We start from the raw sequence: 13120 nt of genomic DNA, 5'->3' as shown, positions 1-13120 counted from the left end.
TACGAGTGAAGAAAGCTTCCCAATTCAAAAACCACAATTCTATGGGCGCCTGGCTGGCTCCATCAGTGCAGCGTGTGACTCTTGATCTCAGGGTATAAGTTCCAGCCCCACTCTGGGGGTAGAGATTACAAAACAAAAACAAAAGAAAACAAAAAAATATAATCCTCTATCTGACTAAATAAAAATAAAATGTCTAGGTAGCAAAAATGCCATAAGCAAACTAAACACATTTACTGCAAGAGCAGTAAAAAATATACATTGTCTTCAGGGCGCATGGGTGGCTCAGTCGTTAAGCATCAGCCTTCAGCATCAGCCTTCAGCTCAGGTCATGATTCCAATGTCCTGGGATTGAGCCCCACCCATGGGCTCCCTTCTCAGCGGGAAGCCTGCTTCTCCCACTCCCCAGGCTTCTGTTCCCTCTCTCCTGTCTCTCTCTGTCAAATAAATAAATAAAATCTTAAAAAAAAAAAAAAAACTAAGTAAGCTCTTGAATTAAAAAAAAAAATACACACACACACACACACACACACACACACACAATCTTCTATTCTGAATCATACCTGAGAGAGCAATGAGTTGTTAAAAAATTTAGTGATGAAATAAGAACACCCAGGTCAGCAACTTCTAAGATTTAAAAAAAAGGTCTGCCTCTAAATTCAGTGGAGGCAGCAAACATTAGACTGGAAACTACAAAAACCCAAATCAGAGAATTAGAAGACAAAAATTATGAGAAAAGCTACAAGTTATTCCTAGAAATCTAATGTTTATACAGAGTTCAAAAATATAAATGAAGGAATATGGGATGGGAGAGAAGACAAACTGAATATTCCCTGAACTAAAGAAATATAAATGAGTCTTCGGATCGTGACTTATAACTAGTCATATTTCTGAATTTCAAAGATCAGTATTTCAAAGATCAGTATAAACAAGGGGAAATCAAGTTATCAGATTTTTCTCTACAAAATCAAATGTAAAGGAAAGAACAAAACCAGGGGCACCTGCCTGGCTCTTTTGGTAGACACGCAACTCTTGATCTCCAGGTCGTGAGTTCAAGCCCCATGCTGGGTGTAGAGATTACTAAAAATAAACAAACTTTAAAAGGAAAGGAACAAAACCTACATATTTCAAAAGGAAGAAAGGCATAACCCAGTATTTTCTACAACAAACTATCCAAGTATCAACTGCAAAGGACAACAGAATTGTATTTTCACACAAGCTCAGAAAATCTTACCAACAGAAGATGAAAATTCCACAAAAAAGTATCCTAGCCACAAGAACTGAACCAGGAGAAAGAATGGAGAAGACCTGGTAGAAAAGAGACTACAAGGAAACTACGACATAGTAAAATGTTCACAGTTAAGTCTATAAATAGTTGTGATGTTTCATGCAAATGTTAAATGTCTCCTGAAAGTGACACTTCCTACACTGAAAAAGTAATAATCTATCGTGAAAATTCCACTAAGGCTCTTTGTTTATTCTACAGGATAGCAGCAGTAAAGGAAAGAGCTGTAGGCTGCACTTGAGAGCACAGACACTGCAGATTCCCCAGTGTTATTCCAAGTTGATGTACTTACCGGGAGTTTGGTGAAGGCCGGATTGGTAACATGCTTCCCAAAGGCATCTTCCTGGAACTGAAGAAGCTGTACCACCAGCCCAGCCAGCGTTTTGTTGGTAGGAGCATCCGCATGAACATACTGCAAGATAAAGATGGGGACTCAAAAACTGGGATAGTCGTTTGAAAGAAAACGGTAGCTTACTTCCTATTACCTACTAAGCACTGGCCAGGTGACAGATTTGCAGAGGTCTGAACCTTGGTCTCTGCGTAAAAAGAGCTTACAAAAATAAATACTGGGAGCAGTGGGAAAAGGAAAGATAACTGATCTCTTTACTTAACAGGTCTGAAGGAAAGAAACCATGCCCAAGTAATGAACCCAAGTCATCTCGTGTACACCTGGACCTAAAATTGATGGTGAGATCTTGAACCTCAAACTTGAGCCTGATACTATCATCAGATGAGACCTATTATAGCAAATGTATTTTGTAAGTGGGAGGATAACTTGTGGCAGAGAAGAGACTACTGTTTTTAAAACAGGCCAACAAATTTCTTTGATACTCCTCTCATCAAGAAGTGGGGTGTATGCTCTTCCTTTGCTGAATCAAGACCATCCTTAATGATTAACCTGTAACCATCAGAATGCAGTGGGGGGATCAGGAATGATGCTGTGGGACCTCTGAGGGTAAGTCAAAAGCTTCCAAGTAGTCCCTTGGGAAGAGTCACCTCTAGAATCCTGAACTACCATGAAGTCCAACTACCTGGAAGCCACCATACTTTGAGGAACCCCAGACTACAGGGAGAAGCCTCTTGGAGATACTATGGCCAGAAGCCCCAGCTGATGTCCCAGAAGAATGACAATACAACCACCAGACACATGAGAAATAATGGTTCCAGATGATTCCGCCTCCAGCTGTCAAGTTATCCCCAATTATCAAATCTTCCCAGTTGAAACCCTAGACACAGTTCTCAGAGACAACTGTCCCCATTGTACCCTTCCAAATTCCTGACACACAGAAACTCTGAGCATAATAAAATGGTTGTTTTATGCCAAGAATTTTTGAATATAATAAAATGGTTGTTTTAATGTGCACTTAAAAATGGTTAGGACAGTAAATTCTGTTACTTTTTTTACTACAATAAAAAAAAATTTTTAGGGGCACCTGGGTAGCTCAGTCAGTTAAGTATCTGCCTTCAGCTCAGGTCATGATCCCAGAGCCCTGGGATTGAGCCCCACGCTGGGCTCCCTGCTCCGTGAAGAACCTGCTTCTCCCTCACCTCCTCGCTGTGCTCTCTCTCACTATCTGTCACAATCTCTGTTGCTATCTCTCAAGTAAATAAATAAAACCCTAAAAAAAAATTTTTTTTAAACAAATATATTTGAAAAGTTATCCACACTAATGTCGACAATGTCCAAAGGCCAAACCAGTGGCAGAGAACAAGCTAGTTCCACAGCAAGGAAAGATAACAGGTAACACGACACGAAAGCATAAACTAGCAACTTAAACTAAATGACCAAGTTTAATTAAGAAATGTTTAGCATCTGGGACGCCTGGGTGGCTCAGTTGGTTAAGCGGCTGCCTTCAGCTCAGGTCATGATCCCAGCGTCCTGGGATCGAGTCCCACATCGGGCTCCTTGCTCGGCAGGGAGCCTGCTTCTCCCTCTGCCTCTGCCTACCACTCTGTCTGCCTGTGCTCGCTCTCTCTCTCTAACAAATAAATAAATTAAAAAAAAATTTAAAAAAAAAAAAAAGAAATGTTTAGCATCACTTTGGGAAGCCAACGCAGTCAATAAATTTTTTTTAAGCCCCCAATTTTAAGCAGGAAAAACATCTAAAGACCTCTTTGAAATTCAAAAGATAACAAAAGATAGCAAAATGAATTTTTCTTCCTGGGACAAACCTCATTCCCTTTATCATCCAACATTTCAAGATTAATGTGGTAGAGGTTTCTATTACAAAAAATAATTTGTAAGTGATTTATACATGACAAAATGATTATCAGCTGCACATTCTACTCTTACTAGACTGAATGGCTCTCAATCTGTACTACTGCCAAGCAAAGATAAAGCATGATATAAAAAGGCAATTCTTCTTAAAGTTTAGTATCCTCCCAAATTTTATTTATTCAGGTGCATTAGCTTTCCACTCTCAATGAAACAGCCAGCACGCAGTTCACTTTGCTAAAGACTGGTATCTTGTTGGAATGCTTTATATTACAAGACCAAATGCTGGTAAAATCCAGCCCACTGCCTGTTTCTCTGTGGACCAAAAGCTAAGAGCAGTTTTTAGATTTTTAAATGACTGGAAGGAAATTTTATTTTATTTCATTTTTTTAAAGATTTATTTCAGAGAGAGGGAGAGAGCACGCACAGAAGAGGCATAGGGAGAGAGAGAATCTCAAGCAGACTTTGAGCTGAACAGGAAGCCCAACACAGGGTCGGATCTCACCACCCTGAAAATATGACCTGAGCTGAAACCAAGAGTCAGACACTTGACCAACTGCAACACCCAGGCACCCCTGGAAAGAAATTTTAAATAATATTTTGGGGCACCTGGGTGGCTCAGTCGATTGAGGATCTGCCTTTGGCTCAGGTTGTGATCTCGAGGTCCTCAGATCAAGCCCATGTTGGGCTCTCCGCTCAGAGGGGAGTCTGCTTCTCCCTCTCCCTCTACCCCCGACTTGTGCTTTGTCTCCCTCTCTCTAATAAGCAAAAAAAAATCTTTAAAAAAAAAAAGAGTAATATTTCATGACACATATTACATGAAATTCAAATTTCAGTGTCCATAAATGAAGTTTAATCAAAACACAGCACACTTATTCACTACACATTGTCTACAATGCTTTCATATAAGAGCAGTCAAGCAGTTAGAATTGAGATGGCATGACCTGAAAAGCCTAAAATGTTTACTCTCCTACCCTTTATAGAAAAAATCTGCCTATTCCTGTCCTTGACATTCCTTTTTCATCCTTATAAAGTTTTCTTTTATATTATGAGTGTTCCATGAAATCATGTTTTCATAAGGTCACAAAGTTAAACACCTATGCCACACCACCAGGCAAAAAATGGAAACAAACTTCATACAATTAAGCATGTAAGATATCAATTCTGTTGGCCTGAAATAGTGTTTTCCAAACGTTAGACCCACTCGGAGTTTCGAATTCCATAGGTCAGGCCCAAGAATTTGTATTTCTAAGAAGTTCTTGGTGACACAACTGGCATGGGAACCCACTTCAAGAACTACTAGTTCTTGGACTACTAGTTCTCAGTCGGTTAAGCATCTGCCTTTGGCTCAGGTCATGATCCCGAGTCCTGGGATCAAGCCCCGCATAAGGCTCCCTGCTAGCAGGGAGTCTGCTTCTCCTCTGCCCCTCACCCTGCTTGTGCTCTCTCACATTCTCTCTTTCAAATAAACAAAATATTAAAAAAAAAAAAAAGCACTAAACTTTTTTTAAAAAGTCTGTTTCAGGTATTACTATACATCTTAAAGAATATACTTTATTATAATTTAAAACTTAAAGGGAAGCCTGCGTGGCTCAATCAGTTAAGCTTCTGACTTAGGCTCAGGTCATGATCTCAGGGTCCTGGCATCCAGCCCCCAGGCAGTATGCTTCTCCCTCTCCCTCTGACCTCCCCCTGACTCCATGTTCTCTCTCTCTCAAATAAATAAATCTTTTTTAAAATTTAAAAATAGAAGTTAAAAACCAGTTAAACAATTTTTAAATGTTGAAAACTACTTAAAACTCCCCTTTCCTGTAATATACTGCCTACTGCCAATTCCCACAAAAACTATCACGTTTACTTTTTAAGGACTACACACTCTGAAGTGACAATTCAGTATCTGTTTTTTTCCAATTTACTCAACATAGTAAATCTTTAATAAGTAATACTCGTTTAGTAAATAATTCATAGCACCCACATAATAGAATCTTTAATAAACTCTTCAAACGTATCCTACAGAACTGACAAAATATGGAGTATATATCTGCAAGGTAACTTTATTTTTATAAGAATAGGTTTCTCAAAGGGGTCATATAATGTACTGCAATTTTCTGTACAAAGCGACATGAAAAATCAATGAGTCTAACTTTTTATTTTTCAGATACCTGTAGATAACTGAACAATGCCAAATCCTAAAACTGAAAAACATACCAGGAAGGCTGTTGAGCAAAAACCAAATCAACCCTTTAGGAAAAACTAAGTTTAGCAACTGCTATACACATAGCTTCATATATATTCTAGATTTCACTACTATGCAAGTTTCATCTGATATATTATCATTCAGAATACAAAAACATGTAAAAGTTTTCATGTAGACAACTTTATAGTTTCAAAATAAAGATGGCCAGGTTCAAAGTTCAATCAAAATATTACCTTAGCTATTTTTAAACCCAATTTTTTTTTAGATTTTATTTTTATTTTATTCATGAGACACACAGAGAGAGAGGCAGAGGGAGAAGCAGACTGCCTCAGGGCTGGAGGCCAGGACCCTGGATTCATGACTTGAGATGCTTAACCAACTGAGCCACCCAGGTGCCCCCAATTTTTTAGTTATAAAATATTTAACCCTGGTTAGATACTTTCTCCAAATCACCCACAAAAGTTATCAAACATGAAAAAGGTGACATTTTGAATTCATAAATGAACTGTCACATTAATATATTAAACCATACCTCACAACCACTCAAAAGGCAGCCACTGTATGACCAGAAGGTCTTTAAATCAACTTTTTTTTTTTTTAAGGTTTTATTTATTTGACAGAGAGAGAGACAGAGAGGGAACACAAGCAGGGGGAGTGGTGCCTCTTAAATCAACTTTTAAACATCTCAAAATATTAACATTCTATTTAACCAATAAGAATAAAGCAAGCTGACCATGGGATATACGCAAAAGTATCATTACCACCTCAAATTTAACATAACCCCATCTTCAACAACTATTGCATTTGATTCAGTCTTATGGAAGTCAATCTTACTCTCAATTTGCATACGGAAAATTAAAACAGAAATCAAGTTATCTGCTCAAGGACATCAGCAATTAGCAGCCAACAATATGGAACGCACAAGTTCCAAAGTGTAATGCTCATTCGCTATCCTATAGGAACAAAATAGAGCTCATTTCAAATGGCTTCAAAAAACACTACCTAAAACATAAAGATTCTTGACAGCTTTCAGAATACTGAAATCTGATTAACAAAAAAAAATTAATGACTATAGATTATTTCAGTCATAAACATTTTATCTCTTGATCAAAAAAAAAAAAAAAAATTCGGGACGCCTGGGTGGCTCAGTTGGTTGAGCGGCTGCCTTCGGCTCGGGTCATGATCCTGGTGTCCTGGGATCGAGTCCCACATCGGGCTCCTTGCTCGGCGGGGAGCCTGCTTCTCCCTCTGCCTACCACTCTGTCTGCCTGTGCTCGCTCGCTCGCTCGCTCTCTCTAACAAATAAATAAAAAAAAAATTCAACAGCATGTTTTACTTAAGACAACCAAAAATTTTTAGTCTCAAGTATTTCAAGAAAGGTAGAAAGATTTTAAAAAGGTAAAAGAAAAGAAAGGTAGGAAGATAAGTTTAGAAAGTTTTATCAATATATCTGCTTCACGGTATCTATGGCATGAATGAAATATCAAGTTTAACAACTTGTCCCTAAACAAACCTACTGCAGTAAATGCCCCGTAAAACAAACAAAAAAACCTGTCTTTAACTGTTAAATACTTTATGTAAAGTGTACTGAAATGCACTCCTTTGGAAATCAAGTCTACTTTAGTAACCACCCTTAGATTGAAATCATCCTGACATCTTAAATCTTATTTCAAGAATAAACCAAACCAGGAAGAAATTTACCTGGGAACTTAACGGTTTACAGATATTCTTCACCTCCAAAGTATCTGAGTTGAAACCATTTAAGACCAGTAAGGCTTTATCGTTTGAAAACCACTCAGAAACCATTGACATAAATACAGCTTTCATCTTCACCTAAGTTAGAATGAAAGACATGTAGCCAATAATACAAAGGCAGCTCAGGCAGGAGATGAACAAGCTTCTGCCCTGCGGCTGGACTTAAAATGCAACCTCAAGTCAACTGCCCTGTGCTTCTACTCACCTACTTTTTCCCCTCTCCAGGAGTCACCTCCTCTGGACTTCTTTGGCCTAGTTGAAGCTCATCCTAATCAAAAAGTACTCCCTCTTCCTTCTGTGTTCCTGAGCCAGATTTAGCAACAAAGCTTAAATGACTAGGTTCCTAGACTAATCTGTTCATTCACTAAACAAACATGTACTGAGCACCTACTAAGGACACAGAGAAAATAAAAGCAATACAAGGAGGTTCTCTTTTAACTTGAAACCACATGAGTTTTACAAGTGTCTATGTCTATCTTTACCCATACATTTTACGTTCCACTACATTCCTTGATGAGAGGGATTATGTGTAGCAAAAAGAACTGGGGCTCTGGAGCCAGGCAGACCTTCACTGAATTCCAAATCTGCCACTCCTAATTGTAATCTTAGAGCTCTAAGTCACTTACATCTGGAGTCTCGGGTTCCACTCATGTGTAAAATGAAATAAATATGTATTAACCATGACAGTTGTAAGGACTTGAGTAATGGTTTAAGTGCCCAGATACAGTTAGATGCCCGGTAATGCATGGATAAACCCATTAATAAAAATGGGAATACCAATGTCATGTTTCATTCAGTTGCTGAGATTTATCAGTGTGAAAATGTAGTATTAAATGCAAAAGAAAAGTTTAATTAAAACCCATCAATGTGTACACTGAGTGGAAACATACTGTGTCCTGGATAATACTTTCACCATTCCAACACCACTCTTTAAGGCTGACAGGTTTCTGACTGTCAGGCATAAGGAATATACAATTCTCAATTTCAGGAGCCCCAAGAAATACACTCTGGCCTTATGAAACCCTGATATCTAACTCTTACTTTACCTTTAAGGTCTGAAGAATACTGAGACACCATCTGCCCAATGGCCTCAACACTCTGGGACAAATTCCTCAGTCTGCCCCAGAACCACTTCTTCACTCACCAAGCAAACCCATTCCAACAAAACTGGGCCCAAACAGATGCACACAGAGTTTGGAGAGGTAGAAATTACTATTATTTCTCCTTCTCCTTCTTCTTCCTTGATATCCAAAGGAATATTTCTCATTTCTGCTAAAACTACATTGATAAACTAATGTTATATGTCAATTATATCTGAATAAAGATATCCAGACTGAGGGAGGAGGAAGGCTACATTAAGGTACAACGAATTTAACACCCAAAGCATTGGCTTAAGGGCACATGATAAAAATAATACTTTCATAATATAAATATTCAATTCCCTTAGCCACTTCTAGAAGCTCTGCTGCCTCCAAAAAAAGAAAAAAGAAAAAGAAAAAAAGTGACCAATTTATCATTGTATAAGGGAGAGCAATATTCTTGTCTACTTAAATGCAGATGAGAAAAACTGGCAATCCCAAATGTGACTGCAAAATTTCAGGGCGAAAAAAGTCAAAGCATATAAAAATATGTATCGTCTCTCACTTCCTAAAACTTCAGGAAGAAAGTCACTTCTGAAAGTACTACAGTGTAATGTCAAAGGCACCCAAGATCCTGTCCCTATCAACCTCCAAAACCTGACAGAATCCATTGCGCTGCGGAACTCAAATGACTAGGTTTCTAGACTACCTCGTCTTTTCATTCACTGAACAAATATTTACTAAGCAACTACTGAGGGCGAGGCTACCAGTACCAACCATGCTGGGGGTGAGGGGACAATGCAGTGAAAAGGCCTGACAAGGTCCTTGCCCCAGTGCTATGGTTCTCAATGGGGGAAGTATGGCACTTGAAAGGTGTGTTCGGAAATCTGGGGCAGAAGAGGTATTTTGGGCAGTCTGCTTCATTACACCTTCCAAGGGAGTCATTCCTATGTATCTACAAGGGGAGTTAAAAAACACTCGTTATAAATAAAAGGTTAAGTCACAACTTTCAATACCACTGATTCAGCGGAACTTACCTCCCCAAAGTAGGAGAAACAGCTAAATGAAAAGAATAATCTCACAAAATGGTACCAGAGAAATAAAGGTGATACGAAGTGCGGCAGTCAAGTATAAATGGGGTTCTCAGGGAAGGCCTCCCTGAGAAACACGGTAGGTGCAAGTACGCTAACTCTTGTACCCACATTGCACGGAACTACAAGTACAATAAACACTGTCATTTTTTTTTTAAACATCAGTGCTTATCAATACAATCACCCATTATATTGGCCTGCTGTTACTAACTTCCGAGTACAATGTCTAGTCATTCTTTACCAAACCAACAAGAGGCAGCAGAACCTGAGCTACCTCACTTGACTTGAAACAAAACTTGAAACTGCCCTCACAACCCTGGCTCGGACAGTTTGTAAGAATCATTGTTCGCACACCCAGTGTCGCTAACAAAAGAGATTCACGCCCTCTGGGTTGCTGAGCTCGAGATGCTCCAGCACGCCGGGGCGAGCTGGGGCTCTGGCCCGCGGTGTGGGGACTCCCAGAGGCCTGGCCCCGGGGGCCCGGTGCAGCCCCCGGCGCGCGGGCGCCGAGAGCGGACGGCGGGGGCGTGGCGGGCCCGGCGCCTGCCTTTGTTGTCCCTCGTGGCGCGCGGGGGGGAGGGGCGGCCCGAGGCCCGCGAGGCCAGTAGCTGCGCCCGGCTCCCGTCGCGTGGCCTCCCCGGCCCCCACGGGCGCGCGAACCCACCTTCTTGTAGTGCTTGCCAAGCCAGACCCGCACCGAATCCAGCTGGGACACCGTCTCCGGGCTCTCCCAAAACTTGCTGGCCGGGCCGCCGTCCTTCCGCCGATAAACGGCCAGGCCCGCGGCCGCCGCCGCGCCTCCCGTGCCCGCGGCGCCCGCCGCAGCCCCCAGCCCGCCGCCGCCCGCCGCCGCGGCCATAGTCGCCGTCGGTCGTCCCCACCGCCCGGCCCGCCCCGACCCTCGCGGCGATCCCTGTCCGCACTCGCGCGCGCGCGCGCGCAGCCGCCGCCACCGCCTCCCGGCCCCGCCCAGCCAACCCCCTTCCGGCGCGGAGGGTCGACCCCGCCCCTTCTCGGGACCCGGTCCTTAACCGAAGAGGGCACGCGCGCACGCATGCGCAGCACCGGCGCCAGGCGGGCTGGGGAGGAACACTTGCTCCCGCCTCTTCCGCCCGCCGAGGAACGCTGCGCACCTTCTTCGCTACTCACCCTGGACCTGTGGGGTGTGCTGTAGCCAAGTTCCTGCAGCCCGTGAACCACTGCACAGAGGTTCTGTGTCATCCCCTGGCAGCGCCGGAGAGGAAAGACCTGGCGTGAGAAGTTCGGAGGGGAAGCCCGTTTACGGTGTCGAGTGATGCCCAAGGAACCCCCAGGCGGGGCGGGAATCTGCGTTTTCTCCCCCCCCAGCCTCAGACTTAGCGCACGGAGTGCCCGCGTAGCCTTTGTAAACGTCCACCTGGCACCACCACCCGGCGCTGCTTGGGCAGCACACACCTTCCTCCCCTTCGTGGCTGCAGCCACGCCGGCTCTTTCCTACCTCGGGGCCCTTCACCGGCTGGTTCCTGAGACCTGGACAGCTTTTACCCTATGACTGGGGCTCAGGCTTTCAAATTCATAGCTTAAGGGTGCTTTAGAAAAAACGATCTCTGACCGTACATATTGACCAGCTAATCACAGTCACTGGACATTCTCTATGTAGCACTCACCACGACCTTGTATTTTTCTTATTTTCTTATTTGTCTTCATCCATTACATGAGAACCTAACCGTGACTTGTTTACAGGTGTACTCTCAGTGCTGGGAACAGAGCCTGTTATCTAATAGATATTCCATAAATATTTGATGAATGAGTGAATGAATGACCTACGGAGGAGCAGAAGGATTTTAAATTATTAACAAAGTTTGATTGGCCAATATGGCGTTATAAACATGATATTATGTAACACCAGAACAGCAGGTGACTAATTGCTTATGAGAAAGTCTGGTGAGGTTTCGAGACCAACTTTTAAGGATGAATAGAATGTGATGGGGAGGAAATGCCGTCTCAAATACACAAAAACAACTGGATCAAAGGCTTTCAAGTGTGAAAGCAAGCTGGGTGAAACCTTTGAGCCTATGGTGTGGAAGCAGAGATATTACTTGGTTGTGGCAGTGAATTTTGACTTCATCCTGTAAGCACTGGGAAACCAGCTTGAACAGAGAATGAATTAAGGCAGAGAGCAGTTAAGTAACTGGCTAGCAGGAATTATGAACCCAGGCCTTAGACCCTGGAGTACTAATGGGCCCCCCACCTTCCTAAGTACACCTTTCTTTCTTTCTTTCTTTCTTTCTTTCTTTCTTTCTTTCTTTTTCTTTCCTTCTTTGTTTCTTTCTTTCTTTAAAGATTTATTTATTTATTCGAGAGAAAAAGGCAGGGGAGGGGCTCAGGAAGAGGGAAAGAGTCTTAAGCAGCATCCATGCGGAGCTCGGAGCCTGATGCAGGGCTAGATCTCATAACCCTGAGATCAGAATCTGAGCCAAAACCAAGTGTCTGACACCTAACTGTGCCACTAGGCACCCCAACTGTGTTTTCTATTAACAGCTTGTGAATAGAGCAGAGAAAATGCTCTGGAGAAGTTAAGCAAACTATTTCATTTGCCTGGAGCCATAGAGAAGGAAGTTAGTTCTTCCAGGACAGTGGTATTCCAACTTTTTTGCTTCTACCTTCTACTCAAGTTGTGATCCAAGGGTCCTGGAATTGAGCCCCAAATCCGGCTCCTTGCTCAGCAGAGAGCCTGCTTCTCCCTCTCCCTCTCCCCCCTCCCGCCCAGCTCATTGTCTCTCTCTTTCACTATCTCAAATAAATAAAATATTTTAAAAATTAAAAAGTTTTTAATTGGGGGCGCATGGTGGCTCAGTGGGTTAAGCCTCTGCCTTCTGCTGGGGTCATGATCTCGGGTCCTGGGATGGAGGCCTGCGTTGGGCTCTCTGCTCAGCAGGGAGCCTGCTTCCCCCTCTCTCTCTGCCTACTTGTGACCTCTCTCTGTGTCAAAGAAATAAATAAAATCTTTTAAAATAAATAAAAATTTAAAAAGATTTTTATTTTGAAATAATCTCAAACTTACAAAAAAGTTACAATACAAAGAGCTTTATATTCTCCTGAACCATATAAGAGTTTGTTGCTGACATGATGCCCCATCATTATCAAAAATGTTAATGTATATTTCCCACAGGCAAGTATATTCTGTTACATAATCACAATACAACCATCAACACCAGGAAATTAACATACCATCCTCAGACTCTATTTGTTTTTCTTTTTGCCCCTGTGAACTTTGTTACAGCAGTTTCCAGTTCAGAATCATGCATCCCATTAGATCAGGTTTCAAGTCTCTTTCAATCTGAAACAGTTCTTTGGTCTAAAACTTTCACAACATTGAAAATGCTGAAGATTCCAAGCCTGTTATTTTGTAGAATATCCCTCAATTTGAGTTTGAGTTTTTCATGCTGTGTTCTTTTCACTGCGTATAAATGCACATGATTTCATGACTTCTATAACTTTGATGAGTTGATTAAGAGAGAA

The 13120-nt window shown here is 41.9% G+C and overlaps 1 protein-coding gene across 4 annotated transcripts in view; it reads right to left on the bottom strand.

Annotated features, from left to right (window-relative positions):
• Nucleotides 1-10478, bottom strand: part of SMARCC1 (SWI/SNF related BAF chromatin remodeling complex subunit C1) — a gene marked incomplete at its 5' end in the record, with an annotated part of 173183 nt that extends 162705 nt beyond the window's left edge. For all 4 annotated transcript variants that reach the window (XM_080801830.1, XM_080801831.1, XM_080801832.1 and 1 more), the window contains 2 exons: nucleotides 1575-1694; nucleotides 10284-10478. In XM_080801830.1, the coding sequence (XP_080657956.1) occupies nucleotides 1575-1694; nucleotides 10284-10478 (315 nt within the window). The remainder of the gene's footprint in view (nucleotides 1-1574; nucleotides 1695-10283) is intronic.
• Nucleotides 10479-13120: the final 2642 nt, after the last annotated feature.

The sequence above is a fragment of the Martes martes genome (genome assembly GCF_963455335.1).
Source record: "Martes martes genome assembly, chromosome: 1".
NCBI lineage: Eukaryota > Metazoa > Chordata > Mammalia > Carnivora > Mustelidae > Martes > Martes martes.
The sequence above is the reverse complement of the archived record's forward strand: the minus strand, read 5'-3'. Positions and strand labels throughout refer to the sequence as shown.